The sequence below is a fragment of the Merops nubicus genome, unplaced genomic scaffold, assembly GCF_000691845.1.
Source record: "Merops nubicus isolate BGI_N331 unplaced genomic scaffold, ASM69184v1 scaffold13025, whole genome shotgun sequence".
Lineage (NCBI taxonomy): Eukaryota > Metazoa > Chordata > Aves > Coraciiformes > Meropidae > Merops > Merops nubicus.
The window spans coordinates 49,745-64,613 of record NW_008609018.1 but is presented as its reverse complement, the minus strand read 5'-3'; the positions used below and the strand labels follow the sequence as shown (position 1 = coordinate 64,613).

The 14,869-nt window shown below is 43.1% G+C and overlaps 1 protein-coding gene across 1 annotated transcript in view; it reads right to left on the bottom strand.

Moving 5' to 3' along the window:
- Positions 1–2,864: 2,864 nt before the first annotated feature.
- PGBD5 (piggyBac transposable element derived 5) overlaps positions 2,865–14,869 on the bottom strand; it is a 35,650-nt gene continuing 23,645 nt past the window's right edge. Inside the window, exons 5-7 of the mRNA XM_008940467.1 lie at positions 10,538–10,735; positions 4,894–4,999; positions 2,865–3,365 (exon numbers count right to left, since the gene is read on the bottom strand). Of these exons, the coding sequence (XP_008938715.1) occupies positions 3,170–3,365; positions 4,894–4,999; positions 10,538–10,735 (500 nt within the window). The 3' untranslated portion in view covers positions 2,865–3,169. The remainder of the gene's footprint in view (positions 3,366–4,893; positions 5,000–10,537; positions 10,736–14,869) is intronic.

The following is a 14,869-nucleotide window of genomic DNA, read 5'->3' as shown; positions in this document are numbered from 1 at the left end:
TCAGGCATTTTGTACATATAAATATATATAAATTTTTTTTGCTTATGTATGGAATGTTTGTGCACATTTAGGGCACCAGTTCAAAATGATGAGGGATGATTAAGGCTAACAAAATTAAATTCATCGCAAAGCTATAATTTCGTCTTCATTTTTCTCCTTTTGCAAAGGAGACTAAAGCATCTTCCCTGTATATAAATAGCCACTGTGTAATCCCCCATCAACACCAATTCTAGGGAAAACTACTCAGGACCCAGTCCCTGAGGCAAAAAGCTAGGACCTCATGAATTTAGCTCAAGTAATCCACATAATTAACAGCATACATTAGTGGAAAATTAAACATTCCAAGGGCTTGAACCCACTGTCACCTGAAAAATAAAAGGCATTTTCTGTATGGGATGGCCTAGATCTAAGCCTTTAAGCATACATAGCAATGTAACAATTGGCCAAGGGCTACAGATCTATCTTAGGGGTCTACAACATAGCTGGAGAGCACAGTACTTACTCCTCAGAAGTGCCAAGTGGCTTTGAGGAGATCCTGCAAAGCTCCCCATCTCTGCTGGGGGCATGCACACCTTGCAAATGCTCCAGCATTGGAGGGGAACGAAGGGAAGGTGGGCTCCCAGCAGCTACTGTTCATTCAAGCTGTCTCATCAGCGAAGTTCCAGCCAGACCTTTCCTTACTGCCCTAGTATGACTACTGTGTAAATTTACAGGACATAATGAACTTGTAGCAACTCTTACTGTTGCAATATAGGCTGGCATTGTCTGAAGCAGGGAGCAATAGGAACACCATTTGCCTTTAGGTACCTCTGTGGAATTTCCCAAAAAAAGGAAACTGTGGGCTTATACTGCTGAACATCTCTTTTTCACATCTCACGTTAGCTCCTCTCCCACTTTGAGAACTTACAAGACTGACAAGAACCAGCTATCACACACGCTCAGTCTGAAGAGGGCTGGTCTCCGTTCTCTGCAGGGCCAAGAAGCTTTGACCTCATCCTTGGGCTGCCTGGGATTGCCAAGGACTAGAGTGGTACAGACCCACGCCTTCCTTTTGAGGCTAACGAGCCTCAGTGCACGAGAGTTTGTCCTTTCTCCCATGTTTCCTGGGTGGAGACCTTGCGGAATGAGAAGTGAAAAAGGATGCTTAGGAAACCCACTGCTGTGCATCGTGCAGCTGGCAGGCAGTGCAGGACGTGTGGAAGAGTCTCCAGGCTGTATTGCAAGCAGAACCACCATGGAGTTGTCCATCTCCTTACTCTCCCTGCAACCAGGTGAGATCTGCCTCTAAGTCTACTCCAAAAAACCCCCCCCCAAAAACAAACAAACGAAACCAAAAAACCTTTGGTGGAAGTAGAAAGATGTCAGAGCAAGGATGCTCTTTGGGCTAGTCAGTAACCCCCACTGAATTCCTCCTCTGTTATGATTTACATGCTTTGCATTTGCACAGCACATTATGATGAAATCTGGGAAGTTCTCAAATTCATGTTGGTTGCCCTATACTGTCTCTTGCCAGACAGATACATATAACTTGGTGAGGTTTACACTGATTAAGGAATCAATCTATTGCTCCATTTCTCTCAAACCAGTCCAAGCCATTCTTTGGTAAAACTTTTCAGGCCTGGGGACCTAAAACCAGCTGGTCCTCTAAGTAACATGGTTTCTGTCCTGCAAGTTAATGTAATTCTGTTTGTGTCCATCGCTGCTAACCTTTAGAACACAGCGTTTTTTGCTGATTGAGCTGTGGACTAAAACAAATGTGTTGAAGGCAGGGTAGTATTTTAGTGTTTCACCTTAGTATCAGTTCTCCCATTTGAATCGTGCCCCTCTTTCAACACTGTTTTCCAAAGCTTTGGCAGCCTTCAGATTCCACTAGCACCAAAATGTGGTGTTTCAGCCTTGGGCACCAGCTCATGACGATGCCTGTCGTCTACAGTTTTCACTCAGAACAGGAGAACTCTTTGGGCTTGCTCTGTTTTGCTGGGGTTTAAGGTCTGGTTGTGACTGGACTTCTTCCTTTTTGTAAAACACAATGCTATGTCATTTTGCTAAACATGTAATCTGCTTAATTACAACTACTGTGACAAGCCCTGAATTCTAACAAGGAGAATTCCTACAAACACCCTGCAGCGATAACGGGAACCACACTGCTACTAGGGACTTATTTTTTTCCTGCCAACTGTGTGCCAAATGAAGTTCCAAAACGGATCAAAAAATTATTGACAATTACAAAAGGAAAAGAAAGAAATTGTTGTTCCTAAAAACATAACAATCCTTTATATTAGGCTTTTACATTTAAGACACAGTTGAAATCAAGAAAAAATATAAATGCTATACTCTGATTTCTCACCTGTACACCAACCGTGGCAGTTAAGATGTGAGGCAGTAGTACTTACTGGTTTGCTCACTTCCAGTATTACTCACTGTTTGTTTGCGTACAAAATGTTTCATCCTGGTTAAAAAAGAAAATCAATGTAATGTATTTCCATTTTTAACTCACTAATATATTTGGTTTCTCCTAATTTTGCTGTGTTCTAACTGAGATCCAATTGCCTTACATTACATTAATAAAAACAAACCAAAGCAAGACAGAAATAAAAGGTCATAACGGGTCCTCAGTTCCTGGCTGCCTGCCTGTGAAGGTTTTTTTTGTCAGGACACTCGCTCCAGTGTCTGTGTATCTAGCACAGGGGGAGGATGGCAGCAGTGCCTCGTGGGATGGAGGTGCTCTCAGCCTCAGCCCCTGGTGCAGCCTTGCTTTGCTTGTCCCAGAATGGAGTAATTCCAAGTAAGGGTTCTCTAATGCCCGCCTAGGACTGCTGAGCCATGCCAGCCTTTGACAAGGGTTTTTGCCCAAGAGGAGCTTTACCAGATACCCTGGTGCAACGAATAGCATTGAGATGATGACTGATTTAAGCTCCTTCTGGTGCACAGACTCCCACGGGGCGTTCACACAGGTGATTTTGCGTCAGCTTTTCCGGTGGCGTGTTCTGCAGGACACGTTGACATCCAGCTGCTACTAGGAACAAAGTTGTGACCTCCCTAGTGGCATCACTTGGCATTTTTGGATAAGGACAGCACTGCCTTGTCACAAGTTCCTTGCTTTGCTCTTTCAGGTGTGGTGTCTTCTGCTTAGCCTCCATCCCCTGACTATGCCACCAAGAACAATGCATCAATGGGAGGGTGAGGTGTCTTCCAAGCCCAGGAGCTCCTTTACCAGTCTTTCACCAAACTGTGCGCGGCTATACCTCGTCACGTGGTAGGCCTCGGACATTTTGTAGAGGATGTAGGCATTGTTTATGGCGATGCTGATGGCAAACCAGAATACTTGTTGCCAGGTCTTGTTTGGTTTGTGAGAAATGAAATACCTAAAAAAGCCAAGAGGGAAGCAGAGGGAAGAGCACAATTCATCAATGCTTGCAGCTGGGATGCAACAAACAACCGCAGAAAAATATTCTGCAGTCTCAAAGGGGAAGCAGGCCCAGGACTCAATACCTAGTGCAAGTATCATCTTAAATTTTGTACAATGTATCTGACAACCGTTTACAGTTAAATTGCATCATTTTAGAAATATCTAGTAGTACCTAAGAGAACAGACACCCTTGCTCTCAGGAGCAAAACATCAGCAACACTCTTACTTCTGTACAGTCACTCCAGTGAGTAAGAGTACTGATATGGACTCCTCAAGCTTACCCATGACAAACATCCATGTGATGGGAGCTGTGGGTCTGAATCCCTTCAATTTGCAACTTAAAAAAAAGCTTCAGACACATTGTTACAGTTTAGGGAAGACTGCTTTGATGCTTCTCTTGTTTATCTCTATTGAGAGAATTGAATGATTTCTGCTGCTGTCAACAGCAGGTGGGAGGATGTGGGGGAAGAGCCAGAGAGTGCAGTGCTGATATGTGGAGCACCTCTCCACAAGGCAGAGCGAGAAAGGACTGACATGCCTATATTTAGGTTCTGACTAATTCTAGGTCTGCCAGAGTATTTGTGCTCCGGGCAGAAGTTTTCCCACTTTCCTACTTCGATTTTTTCAGTAACCATTTAAATCTACTACCTCACCATTTTTTTTGTATTGATTTCATCAGATCAGAACTCAACAACAGTCTCCAGCAACCACCTCCTCCTCTTTCATCTCTTCTACTGAATTCTTGCTGTCTTGCCCAGAACTGGCTTGGAAAATCCCTGCTGTTTTTTCTCCCTCCTCAATTTTTAGTTCTTGAAATCTTCTGGACCTCATTGCTACTCCCACAGCCAAGCTTTACCACTGCTGATCTTACTCGTTTCTGTTTCTCCCTGCTACATTAAGAGCTAACACTGAGGACCCCAACTTGAATCCAGGAGCCAAAAGATCTACATTCTGCTCTCCCAGATCATCTAGATCAGCTTTACATCCACAACTAAACATCCTTTTCTTCTGGCTCCAGGTGACGCAAACACAACTGAGACAGATGATCACCTAAACACCATCTACTGATAGAATTGGAGAGCTGAGCTAGCCTGAGAGACCTGTGGGGCTGGTAGACCCTTGCTGAATCCTCTATTTAGCCTTCAATTTAATGTGGCCAAGGACATCAGCCTGACGGGTCAACTTCCCAACACATCTTAAAAGTAATTTACAAGATGGTAAGAACCTAAGCCTCAATTTTTTTTTTTTTTTTTTTTGACTGGTGGTTGGGTAGACAAGGCCAAAACAACACTAGCCAATGCAGCTCTTGCCCTTGTGCAGAGCCAGCTTCTCATCTTTTACTGAAACAGGAGTTATGTCAGAGATTAATTCCCTGAAAGCAGGATTGGGCCCTCAGCTGCAGTTCAATGGGGAGAACTCAAACACTGCAGCAACAGTGGAGGACGGGAAGAAATACACACCCTCATGCATATGTGCTTACTTACTTGCTGTATTTGTCGTCATATTTGCAGATGTAGCTAAGGTGAGCAGCAAAGGCTTCAACTGCCAACGGACATGGAATTTCTCCACTTTTTCTCTTAATTATAACTCCTGCATCAATTAGAAATATAATAGTTTTAAATCCACATCATAGGTCTAGTAATTAAAAGATACAGTTTCTATAGAGCGCTTATGATAAAATAAACCTTATTGACAGTGTCTGCTCTCAAACTGGGAAGCTGCCTACAACAGAGATGCTATTTAGATTTCTTTTTCTCCATTGGTAGTACATTGAGTAAGTGGAAGGGGAAGAAGAGGGATAATTTTTCAGTCGGAAATGAAAAGGTGTCAGACACAAACACTTTTACCATATGTTCAGAAAAAAACCACACATTGACATAGTCCCAAAGTAGCTCCCTACAGTCAGTGTATTAGTCTCTCCTCTGTTGTTTCACAATGAGTTGTGGTCACCCCTAGAGCTGTGACTTGCTATTCTATGCTTTGAGATCTGAAATTTCCAAATGAGTCCTTTGAAATGAAATCCTTTGCTTATCTCCACCCATGCGGGCCAAGAGCAACAGTGCCTCCACTTCAGCAGGTGCTAACTGATGAAGAGAAGAAAATGGAGTAAGAAGGAGCCAACTGGCTAAACCTAGTCAAGAGAGAGGTGAGCTGTGAGAGCCATAACCGCAGTACCTTTGAAATGAGGAGCAACCTGATTCACTGCTGTGGGAGCCAGAGCTCCCTGTTCCCTCACATGGTACATCTTTGACCTGGCCTTCCCCAGCACCACAGCAGTATTGAATCCAATACTCTCCCAAGAAACCCCCTCTAGCTCTTCTCCCATTTATTGTTCCTGTCCTCCATGTTCTCCCTATCCAGGGGAAGCTCCTTGTAGGAGGAAAGGATGAGTAAACAACCTCAATAGTATAGAAGTCTGTTCCCTAACGCTTGGATTTATGTCCACGCAGGGTTTGATGGTCAGCTCTCTAGGGTATGGACCTCTTGCTCCATGTCTATGGCACACTGTCTACTGAGGATCCCTACTCTCTCCCAGGTACAACACCATTTTTCTCCAAGTGCAGAGAAGCACAGGCTTGGCTGCAGATCTTTCTCAGTATTGTTTCAGTATAGGTACAATTCTGGACTCTCTCATTTCTCAAGCCTTCAAACTCTCATTGCCTTTCTTCTGCCAACTCTTTTACAATCATCCCTAAAATGCTCCTCACGTTTTGATTATGGACTTCACCATTTCATTCTTCCAGCTGGAAGTCTCATTCCATCCATTATCTCTGTCAGGCCCCCTGTGCTGTCCTAGCTGACAGGCTCTATTTTGAAGCAAGACTTATGACACATACTAAATGTCATGTTACAGCTGAGCCATGCAGCAGTTTATTTGCAGTCTTTAAAATCTGATTTTTCAAGAGTCCAAAGTTATATCACCTCTAAATTGTTCAATGTGCTTTCCTTTCACCTCTGCCTCCCCAAGCTGGGTCTAACTATAGCCCAAGGGGAGGGGAAAAAACCCAAATGAAATAAATAAATCTTTCATGACACTCGCATACTTATTATAGTGCTTTTTTTGATCCTTCCAATGAGTCAGAATTTTGGCCAGCATGAGGTAAAAAGGGCTGATGTACCACCAGCCTACTGTGTGCAAAATCACTTGAGATCCCACAGGGGCAGGTCAGGAAAGGGTAAGTAAGCTCCTGAAGCCTTTGGAGGATTTTTATTTCCTTTGCAATTTGATTTATATTCACAGTCCTTTTAAAAAATGCATTGTGGTGGCAGCTCTGTGGATACCATATACTCCCTCTCACTTTCTATTATATTCCATGTAACATTTCTCTGTTTTGAGAATACAAATAGCTTTATAGGCAGGCTGTTTTCACAGCCTTTCCCAGGCTGTTTTGTGGCCATAAGCCCCCTCTCCAGGGAAGGCAGCTCGCTGGAGCAGGGCTGTTCCTGGCTGCAGGTCTCTGTGGCAAGCGGTCCCAAGGCAGCTGACTCATCGGCGGAGCTACGTCCCTTCCCGGTCCTCCCCTGGCACCCCCGTGTTCCCGACCCTGGCAGCGCTCCAGGGAACACACTGCCTGCAAGGGGTTCTGGCTGCTGGCCTCCATCCTGCCACCTTGTTTTGGGGTTGTTTTTTTTTACTTTATTTTTTTTTAAAGTTTTTAAGCTGTTCGCTCATCAAGCAAAGCTTAGGAAACAACCCCAAATGAAACAAGCAAAAACAGAAAGGTGTACATATGTTTCGCTCCTCAAAACACTTCATTTAAGCCCACCTGTGATTTTAGGAGCTAGGATTATGTTTTTTTTGAAAATGGAGGCTCCGTGATACTAGCGCCTGAATCCACTTTGAAAAACACTGAGCTTGCAGAACATAATATAACATAATAGAGGGGACACTGCATGTTCCAAGGGGTATATGGGTTTTTATCAGGACTTGGATTTGTTGCAGTTCTTTATCAGAATTGCAGAAAGTCAGCATTGTACAAGGTCTAATGTTCAAGGTCTTCCCATGACAGTCCTCTGACTCTCCTTCCACTCTCACCATATGTAGACACCTGAATGCAGTCTCACAAAGAACACATGGAAATTTAAAGTTAAAAACCTAAGCTTCCACGTCCTGAAACATACATTTTAGCATCATGCTTCTTTCCCCAGATTTTCCAGTTCTGTGCTAATCTCACAAGCTTATTTTTTCAGGAAACTAGATTGTCTCTAGACACTCCTCACTCCAGCTTCTCCTGAGCTAAGAACCATTCAGGGACTTATACAACTGCGATGCCTCCACAACATCTCCCATTTTCTCACAAGTCACTTGTGATATGTCACAATAGCATTTGCAGCTCTTTAGCCCTTGCATATGTGGCCCAAGCTTTGTTTTCTGTTCTTAGCTATTGTCCACTTAGTTTTTAGGTAGAGCTGGTTGGTGAAGGAAAGCTGTGAAAGCTTTTCTCAGAAAGAAGCTACTTCTTCATAAAAGCTTGGGTTCAACAGGTTTTTGCTAAAGATATCATTCTGGTCATCCTGCTGTGCAGCATGTGAGGTTGCTGCCCGCTCCATATGAAAAACAGAAAAGACGAGTTATTTCTAGAACATAGCAACGGAGATGCTGGGAAAGTGGGCACCAGATCTAGAGCAGAAAACCAAAAATGCAGCCTTGTCCCACAGATGGGGAGGTTTGAGCCAGCATATACTTCACCCTCTTTAGAATAAGGGTAATGTTTTACTCTCTGGGGTTCCCAATTTCTTTTGTGTTCTCAGTTCTTCTGCAACACAGGCCCAAGGGAAAAATAAATTCAGGTTAAAGCTTAAGGGAAATTGAAAACTCCACTGAATTTTTGTTCTAGGCAGAAACTTCATACTTGATAGCAGAGTAAGCAGGTCATTTCTGCAAGACTAAAGGAATAGGACTCATCTTTTAGCATCTGAGATGATGTACTATGACACATTGGTTCAAAACATCCATAATAAATAACCTGCTGCATCTAAGAATAGTATTCATAGATCAGCTCTGACAAGTGTATTGCCCTCCTGGTGTCTCTGGCTTGGGTGGGATTTGCACTCCAAATACAGGCAAGATTTACCTTCTCAGCTTTCCTTTGAATTTCAATAATATCTCATTATTAGCTTCATCCACCTCTTCTCTCATCCTAAGTTCTGTTTTGACCATTTCTTGCCTTCTGTGTTTAAAGTTTTCTCTTCATGGCCTCCTCCACCCCTATCAACATGTACACTCAACCAAATGCAAACACACACCCTGGGTTGTCAGGTGATCCCAGTGGCATCAGTCCCCATCCAACTGCCCTGCCTGGGTTTTACTCCTCTTAGCCCTTACCTCCTCTCCCATCTAACATATGTGCTCAGCAGGTCCCTGCTCCAGACATGCCTCAAGGAGCATAGATTCCTCCTCTTCCTCCTTTGTATTTACATGCCTTAGAGTACACTTCAGTGGTCCAGCCTCAAGGTGGTTTAAACCAGCTTTGCTGTACTGACTTCGGGGATGCCAAATTAGAGGCAGACAATCTGGTCTCCTGCCTTCCTACTGAGCCTCCATCTGTTCCCAGCTCTCCACTAGACTCGCTCTCCCCCAGCACCACTCTTTAAAAACTCTGTTTTCTGCTCTGATTCACCATGAACTATCTCAACTGTCCCAGACAGCATTTGGTGAGCAATGTGTTGGACAGGTCTTGCCCCTCACACACACAGGTCCTAATCAGTGGACATTAAACTACCTTACACGCACACAACCTAGAATCAAATCAATGCCAAAACAGACCCAAGGTCAATCACAAGCACAATAGCTCACTCCTCTGTGTGCTGCTTGTAAAGGATGCTGCCAGCACCGTCTGCTCTTGCTCCCTCTTTTAACAGGGCAGTTAACACTGATGTTTACGGAGTATTTTTCTAGCAATATTTATGAATTATAACCAAATACTTGGTGCTGGCCTATAAAAACCAGGTGACACGTAGTGATAACTCTTGTCCAGTTACTGCAGCTGAATAATCTAAATCCAGCAACGCGCACAAGGGAAACAGCACAAATCTTGATGGTGAATGCCCCTCGTGGGGAGCAACGTTGCTCCAAGGACTGGCGTCACTGTAGTCCCCAGAGTGTCATATTTCCTTCACATACTTATTTTCAGCATTTGTGCTCAGACACCAGTCCATCCAAGTCACCAAGTCCTCACTCTGCTGGGATGCCTGGCAGAATTCCTTAGGACCAGCCACACTTTGCTAAGGTAATAAGCCTTCTGGCAAGGTGCTGAACAACAGACTAAACCAATTTCCCAGCCTACCATACTGTATTTCAAGGCCTTAACTTTGCTCCTGTAGCCTGTACACATGTGAGAGTCACTCAGGATTTAGAACATGAGTGTACAAGGTGCCTTTTAATTGGTGGCTTTACATTTAAAGGTTTAGGTTATTCCTATTTGTCTCAGGCAGTTATACAGTAATCTAAATAATAAACTGAAACAGTATTTTCACTGAAAGGCAAATTTCAAAGAGTTAGCTAATCATATTGCATCTTAGAGATGTTTCCAAACCTTTTAAAAAACCATCTGCATACTTTCAAAAAGGAAAAAAAATCAGTATCAAGAAGCTCTTTGCAATTATTTGAACTACCCAAGTTATCTGTTTTGTTTTCTTTTCATCAACTGCTAAAATCAATTTAACATACAACAGGAAGCCTTAATCATATTTACTTCTGGCAAAAAGATGTTTGTTTGTGACTTTTTACTGTATAAAATAAATTAATTGTAGGATCTGCTCAGAGTTCTGAGTACATCATGACCTTTATTAATTTTTCTGTAGCAGCAGTCCTACAAGATGCTTTGTAAAATGGGGCTAGTATAGTGTTATACAACAACCATCTTCTTCCTCTGGCCATCAGCAGTGATATAATCTTTATACCTAAAAGGATACTACCTCCACCAGCTCAGGCAAAGGAGGCTGCATTAGCAGTAGGCTTTCATGGGGAAAAAGAGTAGCTGTTGGAAGTCATCACTATTGCTACTGTTTATCTAGGATATTATGATCAGGGTCTTTGTTCAGGCTTACTGTCAAACTCAGTGACTCATTTTGCCTTGTCACATAAAGCATGTGCACTTTTGAGATGAGCAGCAGAATATTGCTTACCTTGTTGAACTGGTGAATAGGCATTGGTCAGAAAACGAAAGTGCCCTTTATTGTACCAGCAGATCAAGGACATGTTTCCCTTCATTCTTATTCTGTACTGTCCTCTGGACTGGGGAGTTTCTGGGTTGTTCAGCATGGATGGAGGTAGGCCTGTGCAGTCACTCTTCCTGGTGCTCAGCAACCCACAGCAGTAAATCCCTGAATAGGAACAAAACCATTCCCTATTAGCAAGCCATTGGACTCAGAAAACATGGGCAGTGGAGCAAGTCTGAATGACATGGCTGGAGAAAGAGCTTGTCCTACAACTTCCTAGGCCAACAGATACGGTAGCCATCTGTCCTCCTGTAATACCAAAGATCTGTATCCTACATGAATGTCTCTGGAAACTGAGACAAGTGCACCAAACCTGCTCTCTTGATTAAATGTATTGACATGTCCCACACAGTCATGATGAAATGACAAGGACAGGAATTCAGGGTATCTTCTCAACAATAACATCTATAATCTGCATTATGGAACAAATAAAAATTTATGATCTAAGAGAATCTTTGATGTTAAACTAAGAATAAAATGTGGAGAGAGCAGGGATGTAGGGAAAGCAATAGCATCTTAGATGTTAACAGAAATACATTCTCCTGCATGACTCCCATGCTGCTTTTAATCACAATATACATACTGGACAAACCCTGGTTTTACCTACTGCTTCACTGTGCTGCCCAGTTCTTGATTTTCAGCTCACTACTGCTTGCATATGCATCATCTGGTTTGCTAAGGAAATGCTGCTTAAGCAATTAAGAAACCACTGAAACCACTGCTTGATTTAAAAAATACATGTGCCACAGATGGAGGAGATGGAAATACAAGTTCAATGAAAATGTATTTTAGGGAAAGGAGATAAAACAAACAGTGCCCTGGCTGAGTGAGCACTAGATCTTGTCCTGCACAGACATCAGAGGCTCCACAGATAACATTCTGCTCCTCACAGCCTTTTTGGCCTTTTCATATGTTAAAGAGGCAATGAATAAAATCTAACATGTCTCAATGCAGCCAAGTAGGCACAAACAAAATTTGGAAGCAACATTTATAATGACAATTCTTGAATTTGACATTAGGCTGTGAAATAATAACAGCCTGTTTCTGTCAGTCCACGAGAGGCTTGAGCAAATCTTCTTGATCAAATTAATTGAACTCCATGAAATCTTGGATGGAAATTTCTTCCATCTTCCTAGGTTTTGTGTTAACACACCTGAGTGGAAAAAAAACCAAAAGGCATGGAAGCAGGTGACACCTTTGCACATCTTTCACATAGCAGCAGAGGCCTGTGGTAAAGCTCATCTGTCAGCTAAGTCTGCCTGATCAAATCTTTTCATCATGCTGAATCGTGCATGTTGGATAACTGGATATCCTTACAGGGGAAATGCTAAGTCAGACTACAGTGTCTGGCTTTCCCTGAGCATGTTACTTCTGCTCTTGGGTTTCCACTTCTGTGGCTCTTCTGCCACCGTCTTTCTGGAATGACCTAAGCTCTTGCATGCAGGTGCAGCCTTTGTCCTTGGTTCATATAGTGCCTGGCACGTCAAGCATCCCCTCAGCAGCTCAGAGATACAACAGGAATACTAACACAATAATCGTTAGCACTCATTAATCAGTCCAGTAGCAGTGGGCAGATCTACAAGGAGCTACGGGTCTTCCATCAGAAATTTAAGGTGCTTATGTCAGAAGGTCAACCAACACAGTAATGGGGCAATGTCATTCTGAAGGAGGAAGTCTGTCCATTGGTTATTTCTAATGAGTGAATCAGTCACTGAAATATTTGGGCTTTTTTTTTTTTTTCAATTCCTCTCCTGTCAAGAGGTGCACAAACAGCATAAGCCATGAACCTGCAAACTTCAACATTAACATAGAAAGCTTTTAGAAATCTTTCTTCTAGACAATATTAAGATCTTCCTGCTCTGCTAACAAGCAAGCCCGAGAAGAATTTCCTTAGCTGTCTAAAGTTGATGACTCACTGAAGGGTGGTACTCTTTCCAGGAGACTGCAGGGGTATAAACCCAAGCTAGTAACTATATGACTGTGCTAGATCTTCAAAATAGCAACAACCATCTTTTAGTTCCCATAATAATTAATTGTAGCCGTTCCTTCAGCTAAGTCAACAAGCCTGCAGAGGGCTTCCAGCAGATGTTTCACTCCTCACACAGAACAATGGGAACCATTTCCACTCCCAGGAACATGCTGTGTAACCTTCCTGCTCTACAGCCTAGAAATGTGCAGCACTTCTGCAGATCTACTAGTGTCTGTCAACACGGATTACACCCTTAATCTGTAGAGTTTTTTAAAACCAGCCAGTCACTATAGCAATAGAAGCAATAAAAATTATGCCCATCTGGCTCAATCATGTTTTTCTCTGTAATTAAATCAGGATCACAACAGGTGTTTGCCACATACACAGGAGCCAAAGGAGACAAGCTGTCCTCCTCTGGTCTTCTTAAACTCTCACTGCAGTATAAATGCAAACCCCTAACCTAGCTTTGCAAAGATGAGGAAATGTGGTGTAGTCACCCAAGATTCATTCCCAGGGTCTCCAGGCACCAGAAAACTTGTTGCTGAAGCCTGTTTCACCACATCTTCATTAGCACCATTTCCAAAGTCAGCCAGTCTTGAGCTAGTTCAGGCAAAAATACACATTTTGCAATCATTTATCCTGCAATGCAATGCTGGGTCAACACAGAGCTAGGGCAGCTGAGTGGCTTCTTATGGGAAAGAGATGAGAGCTTGCTTTAGCTCATGAGTTTGCTTTAGCCCATGTGCTGGAGTTGCAGGATCCTGAAAAGCTCGTGGGAGTGCCATGATCACCCAGGCTGGCAAGTCTTGCAGCTTTGCCAAACCCAGCCACTCTGCAGAACAGACCCAGCTGCTCCTGGTGGCTCAGAAAGTGCAAAAGGGACTTTTGGGGATCATATGTTTAAGGGAAGCGAGAGACACAGGGGTCTAGAAGGTTCTATCCTCTGTAAGGTACAACACTAATGCTTAGAGGAGGAAAAAGGGACATGCACTATAAATGTATGTCACAGCAAACGACAACCACAGCCCTTTGCTAGCAGAAAAGAGGATTTGGGGCATTTCAGTACAGGCTTCCAGTTCTATTCAGAAGCCAGAGAAAAAAAATGCTTTGTATGTCCCCTGAAAAAAATAAAAAAGCGATCTACTAATTTTTTTTGATTTTGAAAAAGATCAAAGTACCCTGTCTTATTTTCTGAAGTTTTCTCAACTCTTGAGATCTTCATAGATTTTAGAAATATGTTCACCAACATCTGTTTATACTACTAGGCAGATATCCTCTGCTGTGGTCCAGTGAATGTGCTACACAGCAGGCTTTCAACAAAAATCACTGTGTGGGTTTGCACTAACATATGTGTAGGTTAGGGTTAGGAAAAGCAAACAATAGCTAAGGTTCCTCAAAATTCTTCATAGGATCCTATGGAATAAAGAATAATCCACACTGGATGGCAACTTGGGAGGTCTCTAGTCTTGTCCCCTGCTCAGTCTAGTGTCAGCTCTGAGGTCAGACAGCGCTGCTCAGGGCTTTATCTTGTCTGGGCTTGAAAACCTCCAAGGACAGAGCCTGCACAACCTGTCTTGGGCACCCTGCTCCACTGCCCTCAGGAAAAACCTTACATCTAGCCTGAAATTCTCTTTTTGTTTCAGCTTATGCCTGTTGTTTTTCACCCTTCCACAAGGCACCACCACAAAGATCCAACAGCTCCATTCTCTTGATAACCTCCCTAGGGTAGCATAAGGCTGCTGTTGGGTCTCTCTGAAGCCTTCTCAGGCTGAACAAGCACAGATCCCTCCCCATAGCAGAGCACTGTGGTCCAGCCTCTGGCCAGGTTGGTGGCCCTCTGCTGAACTTACTTCAGTTTATCTATGTCTTTCCTGTGTTGAGGTGTGTGTTGTCAAAAAATGTGCTGTGTAGGAGGCAATAATCACCTCCCTCAATCTACAAGCTACACTCCTGTTAGCAGAGCCCAGGACAGTGTTGACCATCTTTGCTGAACCTGCTGACTCATGTTTAACACTCCCTGGCTGCCAAGACCCCAGGTCCTGTTCACCAAGAATTCTGACAGGGACTAATACATTTTTAGTGCATGCCTCTTTCTAGATTTTCCAGAATTCCCCTTAGTTCCCTTAAATGTCAGTTCTATAGTTTATAAGTTTATAGTTTCTAAACATTAGCCTGTTTAAATCTCCCCCTGCTCCTCTGTTGATAGTCACAAAAAAAGGCAACCCAGCATAAAGCAGTTAAGAGTAACAGTAAGCAGTTAAGAGTAACAG